Source organism: Somniosus microcephalus, chromosome 23 (genome assembly GCF_052327205.1).
Source record: "Somniosus microcephalus isolate GS21.2 chromosome 23, FLI_Smic_1.0, whole genome shotgun sequence".
In the NCBI taxonomy this organism is placed as follows: domain Eukaryota; kingdom Metazoa; phylum Chordata; class Chondrichthyes; order Squaliformes; family Somniosidae; genus Somniosus; species Somniosus microcephalus.
Genome location: NC_141009.1, coordinates 29758559 through 29783305, shown reverse-complemented (window position 1 = coordinate 29783305; position 24747 = coordinate 29758559). Strand labels below are relative to the sequence as shown.

Genomic DNA, 24747 nt, shown 5'->3' with positions numbered 1-24747 from the left:
ATAATTTGTAGCTGTTACATTGATGTGAAGAAAACACCAGATATATTGTGACTGTGCAATCGGATCTGTATTTTTGGAGAACCTGACAGGAAGTGTGGTGGGGTACTGATTTGACAAGGAGCGGTGTACCCAGAACATTTTTTTTAGCATAACAGTATTGGAAGAGAGAAGTTGAATTTCTGTAGTATAAGGGTAACCTATCTTTTTAAAATGTGTTCTCTAGTTATGGGCAATGCTGGTAAGGTCACATTTATTGTCCAGCTCTTGAGAAGAGGGTTGGGTGGGCTGGGCCTTTTTCAAGTGGTTGTTCATACAACTGAGTGGCTTGTTAGGGCACTTCAGGGGACAATAGGAGTCAACCACATAGTGAGTGATGTATAAAGCCAGACTAGGCAGGGGTTGCGGGTTTCTGAAGGGCATTAGTAGTGAATTTGTTGGGTTTTGGAGACAATCTGGCAGCTTGCATGCTTTGTTTTTTCCCCGGTGCCAGCCCACAAATCAACCAATTTATTGAATTCATTTTCATAACTTGACATGATGGGATTTTAATTAATGATCTCTACATTGCTAGTGCAGTACCATAACCATTTTACCAAAGTACTAGTCACTATATTGTGACGGAACAACGGTTCAGACAAAATCTAACAGTTTGCGACAATAAACATGCAATAAAGGAATTACAGTATGAGTAATTTGACATATGACATGTGGCAAGTGTAGCATGAATGGGAGGAGGAAAACCTGACTTGTGGTTCCCAAAGCTCTCCACCACTGGGGTTTTCCTCATGTAATTTCTGGGTCTATTGTAGTCCAAAGAGGTTGATTGCTGTGGTTATTCAACAACTCTGGTTCAACGACGTGTGTAGAAGAGCATGCCAGGAGCAGCACCAGGCGTACCTAAAAATGAGCTGCCAACCTGGGGAAGCTGCAACACAAGACTACATGCAAGCTAAAAAGCAGAAGCACCATGCTATAGACAGAACTAAGCGATCCCACAATCAACGGATCAGATCAAAGCTCTGCAGTCCTGCCACATCCAGTCGTGAATGGTGGTGGACCATTAACAACTAACGGGAGGAGGAGGCTCCAAGAATATCCCCATCCCCAATGATGGTGGAGCCCAGCACGTGAGTGCAAAAGACAAGGCTGAAGCGTTTGCAACCAACTTCAGCCAGAAGTGCAGAGTGGATGATCCATATTGGCCCACCATCACAGAAGCCATTCTTCAGCCAATTCGATTCACTCCACGTGATATCAAGAAATGGCTGAGCGCACTGGATACAGCAAAGGCTATGGGCCCCGACAACATCCCGGCTATCGTGCTGAAGACTTGTGCTCCAGAACTAGCCGTGCCTCTAGCCAAGCTGTTCCAGTACAGCTACAACACTGGCATCTATCTGACAATGTGGAAAACCACCCAGGTATGTCCTGTCTACAAAAAGCAGGACAAATCCAACCCGGCCAATTACCGCCCCATCAGTCTACTCTCAATCATCAGCAAAGTGATGGAAGGTGTCATCGACAGTGCTATCAAGCGGGACTTACTCACCAATAATCTGCTCACTGATGCCCAGTTTGGGTTCCGCCAAGACCACTCGGCTCCCGACCTCATTACAGCCTTGGTCCAAACATGGACAAAGGACCTGAATTCCAGAGGTGAGGTGAGAGTGATTGCCCTTGACATCAATGCAGCATTTGACCGAGTGTGGCATCAAGGAGCCCTAGTAAAACTGATGTCAATGGGAATCAGGGGGAAAACGCTCCACTGGCTGGAGTCATACCTAGCACAAAGGAAGATGGTTGTGGTGGTTGAAGGTCAATCATCACAGCCCCAGGACATCGCTGCAGGAGTTTCTCAGGGCAGTGTCCTAGGCCCAACCATCTCCAGCTGCTTCATCAATGACCTTCCCTCCAACATAAGGTCAGAAATGAGGATGTTCGCTGATGACTGCACAGTGTTCAGCGCCATTCGCAACTTCACAGATAATGAAGCAGTCCATGCCCACATGCAACAAGATCTGGACGACGTTCAGGCTTGGGCTGATAAGTGGCAGGTAACATTCGTGCCACAGAAGTGCCAGGCAATGACTATCTCCAACAAGCGAGAGTCTAACCACCTCCCCATGATATTCAATAGCATTACCATCGCCGAATCCCCCACTATCAACATCCTGGGGGTCACCATTGACCAGAAACTTAACTGGACCAGCCACATAAATACTGTGGCAACAAGAGCAGGTCAGAGGCTAGGTATTCTGCGGCGAGTGTCTCACCTCCTGACTTCCCAAAGCCTTTCCACCATCTACAAGGCACAAGTCAGGAGTGTGATGGCCTACTCTCCACTTACCTGGATGAGTGCAGCTCCAACAACATTCGAGAAGCTCGACACCATCCGGGACAAAGCAGCCCGCTTGATTGGCACCCCATCCACCATCTTAAACATTCACTCCCTCCACCACTGGCGTACCATGGCTGCAGTGTGTACCGTCTACAAGATGCACTGCAGCAATTCGCCAAAGCTTCTTCGGCAGCACCTCCCAAACCCACAACCTCTTCCACCGAGAAGGACAAGGGCAGCAGGCGTATGGGAACACCACCACCTCCAAGTTCCCCTCCAAGTCACACACTGTCCTGAATTAGAAGTATATCGCTGATCCTTTATCGTCACTGGGTCAAAATCCTGGAACACTCTACCTAACAGCACTGTGGGAGTACTATCACCACACGGACTGCAGCGGTTCAAGAAGGCGGCTCACCACCACCTTCTCAAGGGCAACTAGGGATGGGCAATAAATGCTGGCATTGCCAGCGACGCCCTGATCCCATAAACGAATTTTTAAAAACTCCATTATCGTTGTAGCATGCGACTACCAGGATGGTAGAAGAAGGCGAACTAGATAAACTGTGGGCTTTTATCGTCTAGCAATTCCTATGTTCCCACATAGTTATATCTTCCTGATGTGTACAAGACTGTAGCTGAAGATTTTTCTGAAGAGACCCTAGATATTTATCAGATTTAGTGAAGCATTGAAATTGCTACTGCAGTTTCAAAGTGTGTGTGTAAATTGTGCGTCATAGCATGGCTATTTCCTTGGGGTAACTTAATTGGAACAGATTCCTTTGCACAATTAATATATTTGCTGAATTCTCATTAAGGTCAGCGGTGCAGAACCCATCTAATCAGAAAGAAACAATGCGATGCAATACACACATGTAATTTAGTAAACCAACTTAATGGATTCGAAGCATATTATAATAGAATAAAGAAAAGACTACCTCAAATAATATTGCTCTCGAGTTCAATTTTCTCCAAGGCTATTACGAAAGAAGTGGTTTATTGTATTCAAGTTATGTCAATATTAGTTTTAGTTTTGAGAGCAAGTTGCCTTATTAGTACACCGACTCCTTGGTCACAGTTCATAGATACTGCATCTAGTTATGATTTTGCTTTCAATCTAAGACGCTTTAGTGCAATGGGGAATATATTCTATTTGGTACAAAAAAGTGGCTAATTTTTTGACTGTGTACAATCATTTTTAAATGCCAGAATTTGCAAAAGTATTATTAGCGTTTAGAACCACAGTGTTGATACTGTAGTCTTGGAATGCCAGAATGCTATGGCAGCATTAAATAGGTACACTTAAAGCCTGGCGTGGCAGATTCCTGCTACTTTATAAACTGTAGCAATTAGTTACAAAGCCTGCAGGGATAACATAGCATAGCTGAATAAATATTAATTATTGGATTGGAACCCGGAATATATAACAGCAGGAAATGGAATTAAGACAATCAGACGAATTAAAATATTAATGAAAAATAATTATTCACCTTTCTTTGTTTCCTTATCTCCTGTCTGTTCATAGATATTGTTGCTAATCATAAATGGGCAAGCTGGGATGTGATATCTCCAAAAGTCAGTAATCTATTCTAGTAGCTGCCCCTTTGAAATATCTACACATTATTCATTTAAATACTGAATTTGCGTAGTATAGCAAATTTCCTTTGCTGCTTTAAAAGCCTGCATATTTATGTTGCATAACATTAAGCAAAATGAATTAAAAATTTCTCTTAGTAGAGGAAATGTAAAGAATCGCTGAACATCCCATCATTAATTCTCAATTAAATTAAAATGTTTGACCCAGGAATCCTCAAAGCCAGAATTGAAATTGTATTAATTTAAAATGTTTTCCTTCGGGAACAACATGAGGGAAATGCATTCTTTCCACAGCCCAGCTACAATTCTCTCTACCCAATCTGTTTTAACTCTCAAAGAAAGGCTCTGCAAAGACTCCCCAGTCTTCACGAAGGTTAATAGAGTAGAACGCCAGAGTGTCTGTGATCTTGCATCCAATGTTACTCATCCTTGATCAGATGCCTTCCCTAATTCAGGGCACAAAGGGATTTAGGTGTGATTGTTGCCCATTCACTAAAAGCATCTGGTCAACTAGGCTAAATCATTCCAGTGTCGTAGAGAGATATTTAAGCACTGTATAGATCAGTGGTGAGGCCATATTTGGCATTTTGTGTGCAATTTTGAGCATGCCGATATATTGGAAAAGCTCCAGAGACAAATAAGGAATGTTCGAGGGCACAGATCTAGATCATGTCTTCTCGTTTCTTTCCCTCCGATAAAAACCAGTTCAGTTCTTTGAGCTTTATTTTTGTAAATTGGAGCCCTAAGCCCAAGAATCCTCCTCCTTCCTCTCCAGACTTACTTCAGTGGAAGTTTATAATGTATGCGGTTCAACTCAATAAGTTCAAGTTAATCCTTTTTTTAAATCCCCAAGATGAGTTATTATGATTGGACTTCTGGCAACTGAAAAAGTTGTTCATTTGATGCTTTATAATGGATCAGAAATTGACTGGCAGCCATGTAATTCAGCCTTTTGACAGTTTATTGGCTGACTTTGGAGGCAGTATTTGGCCTATCAAAAGTGAGTTTTTATAATGTGCGCCCCACTCACGCAATGGGTATAAGAGGCAGATGAAAATTAAAATCAGGGTGAATAAGGTGTAGAACAGTTTATATTAGTTACTAATAAAGTACAAGGAAACTTAAAAAGAAAAAAAATAAATAGGGAAGTAGAATCAATTTTGTTAACTTAAAATAATTTAGTGGTATAGTTAATATTGCAGTAAGGAAGCGACTCCTGGTGTTTGAATAGCTTTTATTACTGTAATATTAGTGTTTGTCAAAACTTTGAGTGTGAACGGGTATGTTTTTTAAATGGCTTGCACAGAGAAACTGGCATTTCATAAAGCTGCTGTCTAAAGGTTAAAATGGACAGTTTTTTGACATTTTTATGTAAAAAAAAACTTTATTTTTCTTAAATCATATATACCAGACCTATAAGCAGAAAGGTGTTAAGTATTGGTAAATTTTCCTAAATTTGATACAGCATCTCATCCATAATAGAGTTTTCTAACACTTCTGAGACCACAAAATTAATTTTGGTTTGTGTGGATCTTGTATCATAAATGTCACAGAATACTCAAAAGTTGAATTGCATTTTTATTCAGGCCTATTCTGTTTATGATGAAGAGATTGGTTACTGTCAAGGCCAGTCCTTTCTTGCTGCTGTGCTTCTCTTGCATGTGAGTATATGCATTATTTTGTGGGGGAGCTTTTACTGTACTTTAAATAACCAGTGTCCATAATAGTAACTTGAAATGGTTCAGTATAGAGTGCCATCTTATGGAAATATTTTGTATTGCATGAAAGTTTCTCAGTTCTGCTAAAATTGTGATAAATGTTGCTAAACATTTGTTAATAGAATATAACATCAAACCTTTTTATAATGCTTCATATTTGTGTGCAATCTTGTAATAAAGGAAAGTTAGGTTGAAATTAGGATGATGGTTTAACAAGCAATTTGTGAATTCATTAACGATAGTAGTCACTTTAAATGGCTTAACATTTAAAGGGGAGTTTGCTGAGCACTCATTTTAAAATGTTTGAGTTCTGCATGTTGCCATAAAGCAGATTATTTCCCCAGAGAAGCAGTTCTTAACCAGAAGACCTTGTTTGACAGTTCTGTGCCGCAATGATGTAGTTCTGTGCAACTGAAAAATAATTTGTTTAATCTGGAATTTTAAGATTTACAGAAACCCTTTGTTTTCACAGATCTGTTTAAGAACGGTTTTTATAGTTACGCTTCCTTTCTTTTTAAAGATGGTAATGTAGCAAGAAGATTCTTTGTATTAGATTTAAAATACTACTTGGATAACTTGGCAATTGCTGTAGAACTTTTTTTTCCCACTTTAGGAATTTATTGGCAGCAGATTACTTTACTGAATATCTGCCTGAAGTTTAAACTCCAGCGATCGGTGCAGGTCTAATATTCTATTCCATATACGTGTGCACATTTATCCTATTTAACAGCTAGGTAGCCAAGAGCTGAAGGGCAGTAATGCCGTGCTATCAAAATCTACAAGAACAGAGCTCAAGCAATTTATAAAAATAAATTAATTCAAACATTGTGCTGTCTAGTGCTTCTCTTACTACATATAATAGAGAGACTAAAGGATACTTAGTGATTTCAAAGCAATCATTAATTGAAGAGTTCAGATATAGACGTTAACAGCAAAAGCATAGCTTGAATCCATGTATGCTTACCATCTGATCCCTGAGAGATTTTAGCCTTCATTTCGCATATGCTTCCATTTTGATATATCTTCCTTTTATTTTGACAGCAGATATGTTAGATCTTTCCCACATTGTTCTCTTTGTTATTCTTTTTCCTTCACCTTTCCCACCAGAAATTCCCATTGCCTGACGGGATGAAGTGGGTGGCCTGCTCCCTAGCCATTGGCAGTGTGCTCTTGGCTGTCTGCCGTGAAGTGCAGCAAAGGGAGGCCTGTGGAGAATCCCCATCTGAGTTTCTCTTCTCCTCCCCTCCCTTGCAGAAGGCACCAAATCTCACTTCAGCAGGCCAGCTGTATTGTCACCACTGCTTCCCCTAGCTAAAATCAACCATTTTACAGCACAAAGAATTGAACATGGAACATGGCTCAGTTCCATACTCCACGATGCATTTACTTGATAAGCCATCAGAGAAGACTCAAAAGTATGAACTCTTAAGTTGGTTGTGCAGCAAGTTTTGCTGAACTTGATTCTTGGTTCGACCAGATACATTTTCCATCCAGACTGTAATTGAGTAAGTTGAATTATTAGGCGTATCAAGCAAATAGCCATGTTCCTATTGAGCTAAATTGAAGGAGTTGGTGTCTGGAGCCTCTGGTACTAGAGCCAAGTCTTTTGAATTTGATGGCAGGCGAGAACCTTAGCAGTAGTTAAAGAAACAACTTGGCCCAATACAGTATACTAATCCACTGAGAGGGAAGGGTTGGGCTGGGAAACACTAAGCACATTGACATGAATCAGTCATTCGTGAAAAAAAGACTTATGAAATAATACTGAGCGGCCTACGGGTGGCGCTGTCCAGGGAGAGTATAAATGCACGGGCCCAGCTTGTGCAGGACATTCTTAACAGGAACTAGTGAAGGACACAACTAGACCTCCATGTTGTAAAACAGTTGATTAAAGCTTTGTTTAACGCTTAGACCAAGTGCCTAGTAGTTTTCTTACGTCACACATTTTAGTAGTTTTCTTGTACATGACAAAGAACACTCAAGCGGCGTTACATTATTTGCTGTTGATAATGGAGACTATCATGTTTGTTGTTTTCTCACTTTTTGAGCAGTTCATAGTACTTTGCAAAGAAATTAATGGTTATAAGTGAATGACTGACTGACTTTTTTTTCTAATCTAGTTTCAATTTGTGTCATTTCAGATGCCTGAAGAGCAGGCTTTTAGTGTTCTGGTCAAAATCATGTTTGATTATGGACTCAGGGAACTTTTTAAACAAAATTTTGAAGATTTGCATTGCAAGTTCTATCAGCTGGAAAGACTGATGCAGGTAAGAAAAACGAATATTACTACACATCATGTGAAGAAATTACCGGTTGCACTACTGATGTTTAGTAGGCTTGTTGGGAGAACCTGAATTGCTACAGCATTTATTTCACATCGAAAGTGTATAATTTTTGGTTTCGTGTCATCAGAATAAATTCAGAGCAACGTGGAACTAAGTTCATCAGAACCGATGTGATTTTTTTTTAAAAAGGTCAAAGTTGGTAGATCTAGTATTGTAGAGTAATGATGGAAACCAAGTAAACCCAGACTACTACCACATGCTTGAGAACAGTAGTGAAGGAAACTTGGGAAGCAGTTGTTGTCCCATTTTTTTTGCTCACAGAATAGTGCAATATAAAAAGAGGCTGGGAGAGGAAGAAGAGAATAGAAAAGGAGAGTATTGTCTCGCTCTGTTCTAATCTCTGAAGGATATAGTGTCATTTCTGTTTATAATTTAAAAAAATATGGACAGATACATTCAGTGTTAGGTAGTTTGGAAAATTTCCCCCTTTCTAGTTTGATTAACCTTTAAACCACTGAAGTATTTTGCTAAAAATATAGGTAATTAGCATGAGGCTTAGTATTAATGATGGTCATTTCTGTATCTAATTTTACCCTTAGAAAGCAAGCCAGTTGCTGATGGATACGTTTTCCTTGGCATTATCATACCATAATTGTTATTAGATTTCACATGCACTATAAGTGGATCAGTTTTCCATGGTTATTGTCTCCATGGAGCCTGCATTCAAAATGCTGCTTAAAAGAGGATGCTTTTAATGAAAAATAGGCAAGTACAGTCAGTAGATTAAGTAACATGGATATTAATTCAAGTTTCTGTTGCCTTGTAATAGTTGTATCTCCACATTATCTTCTGTAAACTCATAGCTCCTAAAAGCTATATTTAAATGGGTTGTCAGTGAACTGTTTTCAGTGTAGTGAAAAATTTTCCACACAAGTTGTTTGTTTTACTCAGTCCATGAATAGATTTGACCCGGTTATTTAAGCAGTGCATTGTATATTTTGATCTAAAAAGTTAGAACAGACCTACATGTTTTTGAAACTGTTTCAAGTGACTCCAGAATAATAGTGGAACAAAAGCTTGTTCTGAAAAATCAGAATGTAAATTGAGATAAGTAATACAAGTTGTGTTTAAAGGGAGTTTAACTAAACAACCTAGTCATCCATTACAAAAAATATATACTTGAAGATATTGGGTGCAGAGTTGAGTCTAAAGGACAGTAACTAGAATTGGATGTACTTAAGTGCCACTTGAAAACCTTCCATGCCATTCCCTGACTGTTAAAGTAGGTCACCTTAAGATTGGTAGTGAGCAAAGGCGCACTGCCTAAAAGATGGTGAGTAGGATGATCATTGAGTATTTATTGACTAGTTGTTCAACTTTCTGAGATTGAGGATTATTCTGAATCCTAATGTGATCTAGGACACAAAGTAGCATAATCAAACCCATTCCTTTCTCGACTCCAACTGCCTAACCTTTTTACTGGTCTTTAGATACCACTTCAGTTGCATAATTGTGTAATAGACTTTTTGGTTCTCGTGCCAATACACCACTTAGGAGAAGTGGTCCTGCCAAGGCTAAGCATATAATAGGCACACCATAATGGATCCTTTGCCTGTTTAAAATAGGAGGTATTTGGCTATTAAATGATTAATTATTCCATGACACAACCATAATCAAAAAGCAGCTTCCAGGAGTTGATTAAAATTGAAAAACTGGACCGAACACGCATTTTGAATTTCAGGGAACTCTCATTTTTGAATAATGAACTAAAAGTTCTGTCAATTTCCAAGGTGACCTCTAGTAACCAAGTGTTTGTTTGGGGACTCAGGTGGTCCTTGCATGTTTGCCTCTTGTGGTTCTGAGGATCTTGCAGCCACTCCTTACCAATGTTCACTTTTTTTTTGGTGCGCGGTCCCTTTAACGGGCTGCGCAGCCCATTCAAATTTTCGCGCATGCACGGTTTCTGCATTGAAAAGCCGACGAGCGGCCTGTGTGGGACCTCCGGACTGCTGCGTGGCCACGCAGCTTTGTGGGAACGTTGCGCCTTTCTCAAGGGGACAGTACTTATTCCCCTCAACTTGATGAGCATGGACAGTAATTTGGTCTGATCTGTTTTTGTGACCTCTGTTTCTAAATTTAACCGCCTGTTACTACTTGAGAATTCCTGAACTTTTTATTACTTTTTTCATCGTAACTTGGTATTTACTTTTGATTGTTGTTGTAATGTACTCTGATTACTTTTTTTTTCTTGTACACCTACAACCAACACCTAAAACAGATGACCTGGTCATTATCTCTGTTTGTGGGACCTTGCTGTGCGCAAACTGGCTGCCGTGTTTCCTTATATTACAACAGTGACTACATTTCAAAAGTACTTCATTGGTTGTAAAGCACTTTGAGGCGTCCTGAGGTTGTCGATGCGTCTTTTTCTTCCATAAAAATAAACAAAAATTGCGCAGTGCAGTTTACACATCAGTGTGACTGATGCCAACAGTACCAAAATAAATGTGTTTACAGAAAGCAGGAAGGCAAATTCATAACTTATGGCTGTAAAGGGCAAGTAACTTCTTTAATATTCCTGTACTGAGTTGGGCACTTTTAGTGAGTGTACCTATATTCAAGAATGGTCACTGCTACATCTGAAGGCGAGTGATCTGTCTTTTACTGTGCTACTAATAAATGTTGTCTTTATTTTCAGGAGTACATTCCAGATTTGTACAACCACTTCTTAAATATCAGTCTTGAAGCACACATGTATGCCTCCCAGTGGTTTCTTACTCTGTTCACTGCTAAGTTCCCACTCTATATGGTCTTCCACATCATTGACCTGCTACTCTGTGAGGTAAGTGTATTTTTTAAAGTGGAACCATTAGGATATCAAGTTTAATTTACCAAAAGAACTATTGATTACAAGATTGTAAAAATCTTACCAGGGGTTGAGTTATATTAAATTGTACACAAGAATGCTTATGAAGATCTTGTGTCCTTCCTTTCATTCATTTGTCTCTACTTTTAATTTGATGCTTGTTCTTTTCTTTTTTGCATTTCTTTCCCTTCTCTCATTTCTGCGCTGTTTTTTTTTTAAGAACCCATTAGAACGTCGCTACGTGACCACCCAGAGGACTGTGACTGATTTAGCACAGTGGTTCAGTTAGAGAGTGCTCTCCATTTGTGCGCCAGAAACGGCTTCGCACGTTGGGTCAATCAGCTGTTGTGTGGCTGGACAGTCATGGCTCAGCTACAGGTGATTCTCCTCACTTGCTACAACTGATCCTGGCCACAAACCGTGGTTCAAGTGCACTAGAAATCTTTCCAATTTCTGAAAAATACCTTTGTATCCTCTACTTGTGCTCTATATCAGCCACAGCTGTTCCATGGTTCCCCAATGCAACAAGGAAAAGTTGAATTAAATACTGAAATATAGATTTAATACAGTAGGAACATAGGAATGTACAGGAACCTTTTGTTGAATCTGATCGGCCCTCTGCTTCAAGAGCAGAGTATACTCAATGTTTCCTGTATCTTTCAATTGATTTTCTTGCCAAATGCCTGTCTAACTTCCTCTTAAAATTACTGATGTTATCAGCCTTGATTGCTTCCTTGGGCAGTCTATTCCAAACATTCACTATCCTTTTGTGTGAAATAGTTGCAAGTAATTTGTTAATTCATCTTCCCTCTTCTGAGCTTCATCCCACGCTTCTTGCGATCATTCTCGGGGCCAAGATAAATAGGTTCAACTGGTCTACGCCATTAAGAATCTTGAATACCTTAATAAGGTCCCCCCCTCATTCTTCTCTAGGGTAAACAAGCTCACCTCAATAGTCTCTCCTTGTAGCTTGGGTTTCTGATGTCTGTTTTCTGAGTGGTCGAGAGAATGGGGCAACATTTATGTACGTAATTTTGAAATGAAATTTTCAAAAAAAGCAGTTGAGTTTAAAGGGGTGGTTAACTTAAGGTTCAGTTGTACGTTTCCCCTTTGGGGATGCTGATCAGCTACTGCCAGACAGACCTAATTAAAAAAACATGCAAAGACAGGAGATAAAATGTCCAGTGCTGACAGAGAATAAATAGGTTGTATTGAGTTGGAGAATGTAACCATCTGTTAAAATCACAAATGAGCACGGATCAAATTTGGTTGTCAAAAAATAACGTTTGTCCAAAAAATAATTGGGGAAGACAGGCTGCGGATTAATGGTGATGACTTGTACTTTCACACCTTTCACCTCCATCAGAATATTGTCAACATCCAAAATGTTCTTGAAACATGAAAATATGTTTACTCAGATCCATAAACTCTTTTTGTGGGTAAAAAAAATACAGTGCCTCGCGTGCCCCAATACAAACCAGTCAAAATTGTTTGTGGGCTTAGGCTGAGCACAGTCGCATATTGTGATACCAAGAATGAAAAGCACCTCTACACTATCAGTAGGGCATTTCTCTATTTGGGAGCCATGCAGGTACAGATTTTTTCTGAAGTACAGCAACAAAAGAGCATTAAGCGAGACTGTACAATAGTTTTCTCATCTGCTATTCAATTATGAAAATAATTGTAATTTTATATTAGCCACATGGTGGCGCTGTTTAGGACAACCAATTTATTTAGATGGTCAGAGATGCTACTGAAATGTTTGATCAGGTCTGTGTATGTTTCAGTGTACCGAATAATATACCTTTGATCACAGGGTATGTTTAAACAGAGTGGTGATTTGTTTGACATTTTTAACTTTTGTCAAACAGACATTACTTCTAGGCTATAAATACTTTTAAGATTCTAGGTATCTGAAATTTCAGCTGAGGTGTGGTTTCAAGGGAGTAGTCCTTTGCAAAAAGGAGGTTACATTTTTGATAGATTCAGTTCACAAATAGCCGTGACCAAAGATTTAAGTTATCCAGATAGCTATTATACTAAAAAATCATTTTGAAAACCAGTCATTAAGTATTGTACTACAATTGACAGCTTCCCCATTCATCCACGCCTGGCGTGGGGTGATATACATTAAGTTGTATACTCTCTCTAGTTCACTTGCCTTTTCTATTAAGTCCATAGCCCCCAAGTTCTATGATGGAATAAGAGAGAGATTTAATTTGAGCACCAGAAATTTTGTGCTTATTCTGAGAATGCAGGATTTCAGCATAGATTGAGGTCCACTCAGTCAGTGAGATCTTTTGTTTTTGAGTAATGGATTTAACATTGCAGTGTGTAATGGCTATGGGACAGCACTTTGTTTTTCATCGATTTATATTGAATGGGATCTTCTGGTGTGAACAGGTATATTATATATCCTTTATTATACTGGTGTTGAAGGTCCCTCCAGACTAAAGCTCGTTTTAACATTCAATGCCGATTTCCCTAGAACCACCTCCGTTTTAAATTTTATGTTGCACTGATTCAGATGTATTCTGTCTGTGTGGAGTTTGCACATTCTCCCCGTGTTTGCGTGGGTTTTCTCCGGGTGCTCCGGTTTCCTCCCACAGTCCAAAGATGTGCGGGATAGGTTGATTGGCTATGATAAATTGACCCTTAGTGTTAGGGGGATTAAATACGTGGGGTTACGGGGATAGGGTGGGATATGTGTTGGTGTAGGGGTTACGGGGATCGGGTGGGACATGTGTCGGTGCAGGCTCGATGGGCCGAAATGGCCTCTATCTGCACTAAAAAAAAAAAAAAAAAAAATTGGGACATCCTGAAGTCGTGAAAGGTGCTATAAAAATGCAAATTCATATAAATTGTAAATGGATGTACCACTGGATTCCCTTTGTCCCAATTTTGACTGCCCTATTCGCTGCTGCTGCTACCACCTGCTATCTATCTGAATGAGTATGCACTAATCCTATTCCAGCCACCCAAATAAATTGTATGCAGGGCCTGTAGAAAAAAAAATCCAAATCTTGGAACGGCACTGGTTGAGACCCTGCAGTGTAACCAGGGTAATGGAGAAATATATCAATACGATTCTGCTGGCAACAACACTTGCATTTAAATGTGCAGGGATTTGTAGATGAGGTTGAGGATTTTGAATTTGTTGGGGGATTGTAAGACAGCATAGGTCAGCAAGGATGGCGTGTTGGGAGTGACGAGTACAGGCCCATGATGCAACCAGCACAGCAGTAAATTCAATGTCCCACAGTAATAACATTTATAAAGTGTAAAGGTACTTGCTGTGCTTTGGCAATAGACAAAAGTCTGTTAAACCCTGTTTGCCAATTTTCCTGTCCCCACTTCTTCCTCTCCTGAAGACTCCTGATTCGTTGCTGGGACACTGTACACCCTTCGGTGCCTTGCCCAAGTGGCGGCTGTTCATGTGTGAGCTTTCAGTTTTGGCAGCTATTTAACCACAGGAGGGATCACAGCTGAGCCTGATCTGGGCCGCATGCCCGTGCATGCTTTCAACAGGAATTGCTGGGCAGTGATCAAGAACCAGAAACCTGGCCACATTTCCCCTCCTTAACCCAGGGTGCTGAGGCTTTGTCTGATCAGAATAACTTAGCTGCCTACTCCTACCAGACTGATACCTGGGATGGCAGGAATGACATATGAGGAGAGATTGGGTCGATTGGGCTTATACTCGCTGGAGTTTAGAAGAATGAGAGGGGATCTCATTGAAACTTATAAAATTCTAACAGGACTAGACAGACTAGATGCAGGAAGGATGTTCCCGATGGCGGGGGAGTCCAGAACCAGGGGTCACAGTCTAAGGATAAGGGGTAAGCCATTTTGGACAGAGATGAGGAGGAATTTCTTCACCACCCAGAGTGGTGAACCTGTAGAATTCTCTACCACAGAAGGCAGTTGAGGCCAATTCATTAAATATATTCAAGAAGGAGTTAGATATATTTCTTAAGGCTAAAGGGATCAAGGGATATGGGGAGAAGGCAGGAACCGGGTACTGAATTGGGATGATCAGCCATGATCTCATTGAATGGTGGAATAGGCTCGAGGGGCCGAATGGCCTACTCCTGCTCCTATCTTCTATGTCCATAAACCAGTTACTTATTAAGCACCAGTTACCATCAACTTCTTATGGGAAATAATATCTGTGCAATGGATTTCTAAGTCATGTGAGCTTTTTTAGCAGTTATTATACTGCAGATGAAGAATTGTTGTGTGAAGGTGTTGCACAGCATTGGAAGCAAGCAAACGTACCTTTGTTCACAACAGGGAAAGAAAATCTGATCACGCAGACCAGTTAGCCCAAGATTAATCTTGGATAAAATAATAGAAATCATTCAAAGGACTAATGCAGTAGTAGCTTAATAACGCAATAAACAGCCCGAAGAAGATCCTCTTTGACAAATCTCAATTTCTTTCAGAGTATTATAAATAAAATTGAGTGGAACTCCCCCATGATAGTTTATTTGGACTTTCAGAAAACCTTTGACCGTCTCCTACATGAATTTCGACTTCAAGTAAAACTACAAACTGTTGCAGGGTAAATTGGGCGACTAGAAAAGAAGTTGGGTAAATAATAGGATACAGAGCACCAGTGAGAGCTTTAGTGTTAGACAAAGGAAGATGTTGGAGTACACATGTCCCCATTGTTTAATATCAAACTTAATGCAACAACTAATTGTAAGTTTATTAAGTTTACATGCAATACTAAAATAGAGAATAGTAGTAGGATACAATTAACAATATAGAAACATAGAAGATAGGAGCAGGAGTAGGCCATTCGGCCCCTCAAGCCTGCTCCACCATTCAATGAGATCATGGCTGATCATCCAAATTCAGTACCCAGTCCCTGCCTTCTCCCCATATCCCTTGATCCCTTTAGCCTTAAGAAATATATCTAACTCCTTCTTGAATATATTTAATGAATTGGCCTCAACTGCCTTCTGTGGTCGAGAATTCCACAGGTTCACCACTCTCTGGGTGAAGAAATTCCTCATCTCTGTCCTAAATGGCTTACCCCTTATCTTTAGACTGTGACCCCTGGTTCTAGACTCCCCGGCTGTCGGGAACTTCCTACCTGCATCTAGTCTGACTAGTCCTGTCAGAATTTTATAAGTTTCAATGAGATCCCCTCATTCTTCTAAACTCCAGCGAATATAAGCCCAATCGACCCATTCTCTCCTCAGATGTCATTCCTGCCATCCCAGGTATCAGTCTGGTGAATCTTCGCTGCACTCCCTCCATGGCAAGAACATCCTTCCTCAGATAAGGCGACCAAAACTGCACACAATACTCAAGATGTGGTCTCACCAAGGTCCTGTACAACTGCAGCAAGACATCCTTGCTCCTGTACTCGAACCCCCTCGCTACGAAGGCCAACATACCATTTGCCTTCTTAACCGCCTGCTGCACCTGCATGCTTACCTTCAGCGACTGGTGCACAAGGACACCCAGGTCTCGTTGCACTTCCCCTTCTCCCAATCTATTGCCGTTCAGATTATAATCTGCCTTCCTGTTTTTGCCACCAAAGTGGATAACCTCACCTTTATCCACATTATACTGCATCTGCCATGAATCTGCCCAATCACCCAACCTGTCCAAATCATCCTGGAGTTTCTCGGCATCCTCCTCACAGCACAAACGCCCACCCAGCTTTGTGCCGCCTGCAAACTTGGAGATATTACATCTAGTTCCCTCGTCTAGACCATTAATATATATTGTGAATAGCTGGGGTCCTAGGACCGATCCCTGCGGTACCCCACTAGTCACTGCCTGCCACTCGGAAAAAGACCCGTTTATTCCAACTCTGCTTCCTGTCTGCCAACCAGTTCTCTATCCAAGTCAATACCTTGCCCCCAATCCCATGTGCCTTAACTTTACACGCTAATGTCTTATGCGGGACCTTATCGAAAGCCTTCTGGTTCTCCCTTATCTATTTTACCAGTTACATCCTCAAAATTCCAGTAGATTAGTCAAGCACGATTTACCTTTTGTAAATCCATGTTGACTTTGTCCGATCCTGTCACTGTTTTCCATGTGCTTGTCACCGTTTTCCAAGTGCTGTCACTATTTTCCAAGTGCAATTGGGTATGAAAATAGGTATTGCATTTAAGGCAAAAAAAAAATGAGCAAGAGGATAGAGTTAACATAGACCTAGAAAGAGACTTGAAAGTGACAGTAGCCTTGTTACTTTTAAAGATAGAAAAAAACTTGTATCTTATAGTAACTTTCACATCCTCCGGGTGTCCCAAACTGCTTCATAGCAAATGAATTGCTTTTGAAGTTGTTTTGCAGGCAAACAATATGGAGTGGCAATTTGGAAAAAAACCCACAAACAGTACAATGTTGGGCTAAATGGCAAGAACAGTGAATCAACCAAATCTTTGAGACTTTGGAATGCACTGGTCAGACCACACTTGGAACTGTGTACAGTTTAGGGCACAGTGCTTCAAAGGGGGCATAAATGCATTGTAGGATGTGAATGCACAAGAGTAATATGAATGATTCCAACTGTAAAGAGGATAAGCTATGAGGAAAGATTAGAAAAGTAAACTTAAAGTGGTTATTTTAGTTAGCTTATTTCAAACATTATAAAGAAAATCTTATCAGGTTAGCAAAGTTCAAAATATAGTTGGTCACACTGAGTAAGTTGATCTAGCAGGAAAGGAATGAGCCTCAATGGGCAGAATAATCTTTTCTCTCCCTTCTTCATATTTATGTAAAAAAAACAGCTTTTAGCCCAAGTTTTCATTTTCTTTTAGAAAAGAATTAATATGCAAATATTAATCTAGATGTAAGCCATCATTATAAAATTTCATGCATCCAGATCAGGGACTTTGTGTCAAAAAGTTATGTTTTATCGAGTACAACCCCCCCCCCCCCCCCCCCCCCACCCCTGAAAAAAAAAATTAACTTGCATGCTCCAAATTTAATCTTCCTTGATTTGCTTTAAAAAATAGTGCAGCCTGTGTGCAAGTTAATGCAGTAGATGAAGCAGGTCATGAATCTTGTTTGTTTAAAATACCAAAATAGTTGAAAGAACATTTTTGTTTCAATAATAATCTTGACTGCTGTTTTACGGTCATGTTTTTTCCCCTAAAGTAACATGGCTAAAGATGGCAATTGTGAATGTTGTATTAAATTATGTTAATTACGTCTTGTGTGGAATTCAACAAACGTCCTTTTCACTGAAAAGCTTGGGGCCTGAGAAATGAAAGAATACATTTTAACAAACTAGAAATGCATCAACATTTGAACACTCTCTCTATTGGAAGCCCTGGCCTACGCACTCACGGCCCTACATCTGTTTGGATTTAACCAGTATTGTTGCCTGTAATATTGAATATGCCAATCTGTGAATTGAGCGAATTGCTGCCTGATGCAAATGGAAATGCTGTTGAACTTAAGGCCGCCTTGTCAAAATTGTTGCTGTAGTTCCATTATGGCCGAACACAGTGGGCCATTGTGCTGTTTTGTTCTCGCCAGTCAGTCAATCCTCAGCTTTCAGCATCAAAAATAAAAATGCATTTGCTTTTACATAGGAGTAGCAGATCAGCTACGCTTAATTAAGCTGCTGTGTCTGGTTTATCTTGGGCTCCTGAGCATTTAAAACCAAAGCAGAAGTTAGCAATAGATGGTTAATAATTTTCTTGAATAGATGGTTAATAATTTTCTTGAAATTGTTTACATAATATGTACTTGTAGACTGTGAAAAATGAATTTGGAAATGTTTTCTTGCACGCTTACTTAAACTTTTGTAACTTTTTTAAGGGGATAAGTGTTATCTTCAATGTTGCACTTGCTTTACTGAAGGTAAGAGTCACAACTTTTCTTTCACATTCACTGTGGTGTAAATGATGGTGTTTATATTTGTCAGTGTTTATCTCCACCAAAAGTGGAAACATTGTCATTGTTTATCTTACTTCGTAAATGTTTTCACTTTGTTATTAGCATGCAAATATGAATTTAGATGTAAGCCATCATTAAAGATCTCCTGATTAATCTATATAGGCCATTATTATTATTATTATGATGAGCTTTCAGTCATACTTTAAATTATTCTGAACGAAACCTTGTTCAGATACTCCAGTTACATCTCATATTATGAACAAGAGCAGAATTGTAACTTGAACACTTTATTATATTGTAATATGCATTTGCTATTTCAGAAAGAGTTTTTAATTTTCTCATGAGCATAGTTTGGGAATAATTCAATTTTAGATGTTTTCTGTAATATACTTTTAAAATGCTTTTTCCTTATTTGTGCACAAAATTGGGTAATACTGATGGTGCTTCTCACCAGAAAAGTCTGTTTAGTATTCTTTCAGTATAATCATGTTCAGTGTTTCAGCTCACGTGAGGATGGCCTGATTTAATGAAAGAATCTGATTAGAATGAGAGTAGCGATCTGAGCTATGCATTGGCACAAACTTCATCTCTCCCAGCAGTGTGCAGGAAGGTTTATATGCCAAGATTTTACTGAATGCTGATTGTCAATTCCACAGACTTGTTCAGATAGCACTAAAATCTGTTAAAATCTCTTCTGCAGACCTCAAAAGACGATCTTCTGTTAACAGACTTTGAAGGGGCCTTAAAGTTTTTCCGTGTTCAGCTTCCTAAAAGGTATCGCTCGGAGGAAAATGCTAAAAAGCTGATGGAGCTGGCTTGCAGCATGAAGGTAATCAAGTAAACATTTGATACCTGCTTGGTATTCAGTGCAGAAGCAAACACTTAAACTAAACTTAAATGTTTTTAGAAGAATTTTATTCAATTGCATTTTTTGAAAAAATGTTCAGCTGTACACAACTAGATAGAGCATTGAATTATTCTGGCAAAACACATGGTATAAATATGAATTTTCTAAGTCCCAGTTCAGTGCAGGATTAAATTTTATAAAAAGCTGGTAAATGTATTTTTGTTTCTTTTTAAATCCACTTTATTTAGGATTACAGATTGGACATGATTGCTTTAACAGATACTTTGAGGTCATTCCCATTGTGGTTTTTTTTCTTTTATCTCACTAATAGATATGCTGGTGTAATTGCAAACACAGTCGCTCTGAAATCTTTGGACACAAGTGAAAGCAATTTTTTTTCTGAAGAGTTGTGCCCAGGAAGTTCTTTGTATTTCTTCCTAATTATTTTGTTAAAGTTCCATTGTGTTGTATTACTATCATCAGTGTTTTTTGTTGTGTTTCAACCCCCCACATTGTACTCGTACTTTGCTGAAGGGTTGACTCAGGAATACAGTCCAATTGGTGGTGATGGTCCTACCACGCCTTGTGCAACTTACCCACGACAGTGAGTGCCAGTGAGCTATTTGAATGTGGGAGCCTGTCACGATATGTCCACCTATGTACGTGCACTTTCTGCATATATGTGGAGGTTTCCCGATGACAACCCCTAGCTAGCTAATATTCCCCCCCCCCCCCCCGTGGTGTGAGGCTGCTTGAACAAGTTCTACTGCGGCCCTGGATCAGTGGCGAGCTCAACACAGATCAGGGATTGATTCTACATGTCTGTAGACCACACAGTGCATTTACTTACTGATCCATCAGTCAAGCTACTAGTAACCTTGATTTATTTAAAATATATATAATGATCACCAATTATAAAAACAGTCCATTTTTATACAGGTGCTCACTGATGAGAACTTATTTCTTTAGGTAAATAACATGTTCTCCTATCAGTGCTTCATGTTACTACTAAAGTATAAACTGAAAAATAAATTTACTGCTGTTTAATTTGCAAATGTTTCATTTATTAATGTCCATATATACAGATCAGCCAGAAAAAACTTAAGAAATACGAAAAGGAATACCTGGTAATGCGGGAACAACAGGCTCAACAGGAAGATCCTGTCGAAAGGTTTGAGGTAAGAGACAATCAATGGTATCTACAGCCAACTACCTGATATCCATGTTTTAATATATAATTGCCATTGAATCTATTACTTCAGATTCTTCAGTTAATGTTTCTTTCTACTCATCAGTTTACTGCAGTGAAGTAAGTTCTCCAGTGCCAGTTTCCAGTCTGCCTGCTGCAAAAATTGCCTAATTTATATTGCAAGCCAGTTATTTCTACGATAGCTAGGTTGATTTTAATGCAAGTGCACTTTTTGGGTGCTGCTGCAATCCCTGGAGATTTGGAAAGGTCCACATGGGCCAGCGATAATGAAACTACTTTCTTGGAATGTGCAGAGGTGGTGGGAGCAGCTAAGTCACTTGCTGGCAGTCACGTCTTTTGCCTGCCACTGACAGGCCTAGCATTTATTGCTGCCACTGAAGACATGCATTGAATGTGTTTTTGTTTTTATCCCTTCCTCCAAGGGCAGTAGCGGTGCTTTAAGTTTATCACCAACTTCAGAAATATTATGGGGGGCAAATGGAGGGTATGTTACTCATACTGGGATTTAAAGCACCTAAGAATTCAGAACAGGAAAGATGCTTCTTACCAGTGTGAGCTTGGAGTGCACAATTCACGAGCTCTGTAGTGTCCAAATGATAGGAAATGTCAAATCTTGACTATGTAAACAAGGCATTAATCACCTAACCAACTGGATTAAAACCTGTTGTTTTTCTGCTCCTTTATTCACATTAAACTTTATTTATTTATCTGGAAAATGCCATCGGTTAACAAAGGTCTTGTAGTTTTCCAGAAGTTATTAATCCCAACCCCTACATAAATTTAGCAGATAGTGGGTGTAGCTTTCACACTTTTCTCACTTAGATCTGTTTCTTGCCTATTGATACCATGAAGAGGTGAATAATATCTGCTAAAGCTCAAGAGTATTTTGTGCAGAACAGCATGTTTATCCTTTGACATGGAAATAAAAATGTTAAAGTTGTATTCAGAGTTTTAGTGCTGACTCTGAAATTGCAGTATTTTTTCTCTCATTTATTTACAGGGCTTGTTGAATATTAAGTTAGGATGTAGTGTATTCATAGTTGATGACTCATGGAAACTTAACAACACGGTTTGGGTTAGAGTTAAAGGATCAATTTAGAGAACTCTATTGTTACTCTAAAGATGATTTATAAATTATTTTCACCTCACAATTGATCCGTTCTGCTTTTCTCCAGCGGGAGAACAGACGTCTACAGGAGGCAAATATGAGATTGGAACAGGAAAATGATGACCTTGCACACGAACTGGTTACTAGCAAGATCGCACTCAGGAAAGACCTGGACAATGTAGGTGTAAACTCCGCAGCCTTTTTGACTGAACTGTAGCTGCTGTTCTCTTATAAAAATTCTGTTTGATTTCGATATTAGCTGGAAAATGAATATATTCTTAGAAAGTTAAATCTCATTTGAATAAATATTGCATTATGTTGCAACCAAGAACTTGGCAGTTCATCCTGTACCTATGTGATACGTTGGAGAATATGGCACCTTTAATTCTGCATTTCAAATAGCAGTAATCGTAAATGTTGTTAATAGAGCAAGTTGGAGAATTTCAGAATTTTCTTTGAATATGCACTGATGTACTTGCTATACATACAAGGTGCCTAGTGTGCAGCCATGGAAACTGCCACGGGATTTTACCCTTTCCCTGTGATTGTATTGGGACCAATAGTTGAAGATTGGAGTCTAAATCCTGTCAACTTATGTCGATTATCTAATCCCCATGCAATTCACACCTGCCACCAAAGTGTACAAGATATGATGTGGATTATCGAACCCATTGATATTTACTTCTTAATCGGATGCTTTTATTGATGCTAAGCCTCCAGTTTAGCAGGTGGTGCGCAAGGTATGAAAGAGTCCCAAGCTGTAAGTGAATGGAGTGCAGAAGGTTGGTGTCATCTGATGCCATATTGGTTACCTCTAGGAAGGTGAAATGTGTAATGCAGTTATTATCCAACCCCATTGATTCATACCTTAATCACTTTATTGCAAAGTGAGTCCAGCCTCTGAGCCCCTTGCTGCTGCACTGAGCATCTGTGTTCTAAATATTAACGTGCTAGTATATTGACAGGTTTATAGCTCTCCTAATATGGCAAGCACAGTGTTAAATTTTGCCCATTTAAAATTAGAACAATGTATATTCTAGTTTATAAGACAGGTGTTGAGTATAATACCATCTGGTTAGTGTATCTATCTGTCAGACACTGAGCTTGCTGACAGTTTAAATATACTGGAAGATAAAATGTAATTTTAAAGATTACTTTGAAAGAAGAAAGCTCAGTTTGAGCAATATTTTTAATGCTTAGGTTCTGTTTGCCATGCTAGGAGATACATTGTTGTAAATTATGGTACTTTAAACAAAAAGTCACTAGTTTACTGAGGGAGCTCACTTTACACTTAGTTGCTTTAACTGGCTAGCTGAAAGGTCAGTGAGATAGTTGGGTGTTCAGTCGCAGTCATTACTGTAAATAGCTGAGCAGCACATGGGACGTTCAGACTGCTTTTGCACAGTTCAAAATGCCTGCTTTTTTCCTTTTTAAAAATAAGTATTATTCCTATACAGTATGTTAGAAATATATTTTAGATTGAGGGGGGTGTTGTAAAAATGTTTATTGTATTGATATGTTCCCAAATCCTGGACAGATTTGAAGTAGAATCTACACATTCATGCCACAACATTTGATGTAGAAATTGGCCTTGAGGTGCCACAGGATTCCAGGGCTTCACGTAAGCATGGTTCTTGTAGGTCAAATTTATAATGCAAGGCAGACATTTTAAATCGGTATTCTCACCATCTGCAGTATTTACAGTTGCCCCACTAACTTTGGAATGGGTTTCTGCAAGTCTGCAGTAGTTCAATTCAAAGTCTACACCCAGCTCTGATTACTCTTTCACCATTGTTTTTTTGTTGACAAGCTAACATTAGCTGCCATTTATTTTAACCCCTTCACTCGCTCAGTCCTTTGCTGGTTTGAACAAAATGTGTCCTAAAGAGCATTAACCTGAGGTTTGGTTTTCAGTGGTCTTCTCATTTTTACTTTGTAATTTAGCTTTGACATGACAACCTTCAAACCTTCTGTGAAACACACCTCAGACATAATTGAGGGAAAGTTCGTATTCCTTCCCAGAATCTAATATGACAAGAAAGCAGCACTTGTACAATTTTACACCACAAAATGACTGCAGTTGGAGCTTTTGACTAAAGACAGTGGGGTCATGCTAAAGTTAATTATAATAATTTATTTTATTGCATAGAAGTTTAGAGTACAGAAACAGGCCATTTGGTCCAACAAGTCTATGCCGGTGTTTATGCTCCACACAATCCTCCTCCCACCTTACTTCATCTCACCCTATCAACATATCCTTCTATTCCTTTCTCCCTCGTGTATATATCTAGCTTCCCCTTATAAATATCAAAAATCATTCTCTCTCACTTGACAACCTGTGCACTCCACACTCTCCAGTCTCGGCACTGGTAGATTGTATTGCCCCCTGGTGTTAACACTTGCCTGTTCCATTGCACCATCTAGCCATGTTAGTCTTTGCTTGCCTTTTAATTTATTGCCATCACATTTTTCCAGACAAAAACAACTTTCCTTTTCACGTGCAAATAATGTGCCCACTGTGTATATTTATCATCACAATTAGCCTCAAGTCTCTCTTCTTGTGCAAGTTCAAGAATCCTCTCATTAATCATTCTTCATGCCCAAATAATTGTGAACTGTACCACCATAATTCAAGTAGTTTGTCATTTTACTTCAACATTCACATCCATACAAACATTTAACCATTTTATTTCTTATCTCCTGCTTGATTTTGCAGTTGCACAGAAACACTCAATTTGTCAAACATTAAAATGTATTTTTTAATTTTTGTTGCCTCTTCCATCTCATAAAGGATTGCCGAAGTTAATTTTATTTACTTATATTTCCATACTCTTAAGGTCAATCAAAGCACACCGTTGAAGGGTAGACCGTGCTAAGATTTTTTTTAAAGCCCATTTGTTCTCTGTG

At 39.3% G+C, this 24747-nt stretch overlaps 1 protein-coding gene across 5 annotated transcripts in view; it reads left to right on the top strand.

Moving 5' to 3' along the window:
* The window catches only part of rabgap1 (RAB GTPase activating protein 1), a 205337-nt gene that overhangs the window by 163098 nt on the left and 17492 nt on the right, over nucleotides 1-24747 (top strand). For all 5 annotated transcript variants that reach the window (XM_085965697.1, XM_085965694.1, XM_085965698.1 and 2 more), the window contains 7 exons: nucleotides 5521-5595; nucleotides 7794-7919; nucleotides 10636-10779; nucleotides 18598-18639; nucleotides 19376-19504; nucleotides 20608-20700; nucleotides 21908-22018. In XM_085965697.1, coding sequence (XP_085821823.1) covers nucleotides 5521-5595; nucleotides 7794-7919; nucleotides 10636-10779; nucleotides 18598-18639; nucleotides 19376-19504; nucleotides 20608-20700; nucleotides 21908-22018 — 720 coding nt within the window. The remainder of the gene's footprint in view (nucleotides 1-5520; nucleotides 5596-7793; nucleotides 7920-10635; nucleotides 10780-18597; nucleotides 18640-19375; nucleotides 19505-20607; nucleotides 20701-21907; nucleotides 22019-24747) is intronic.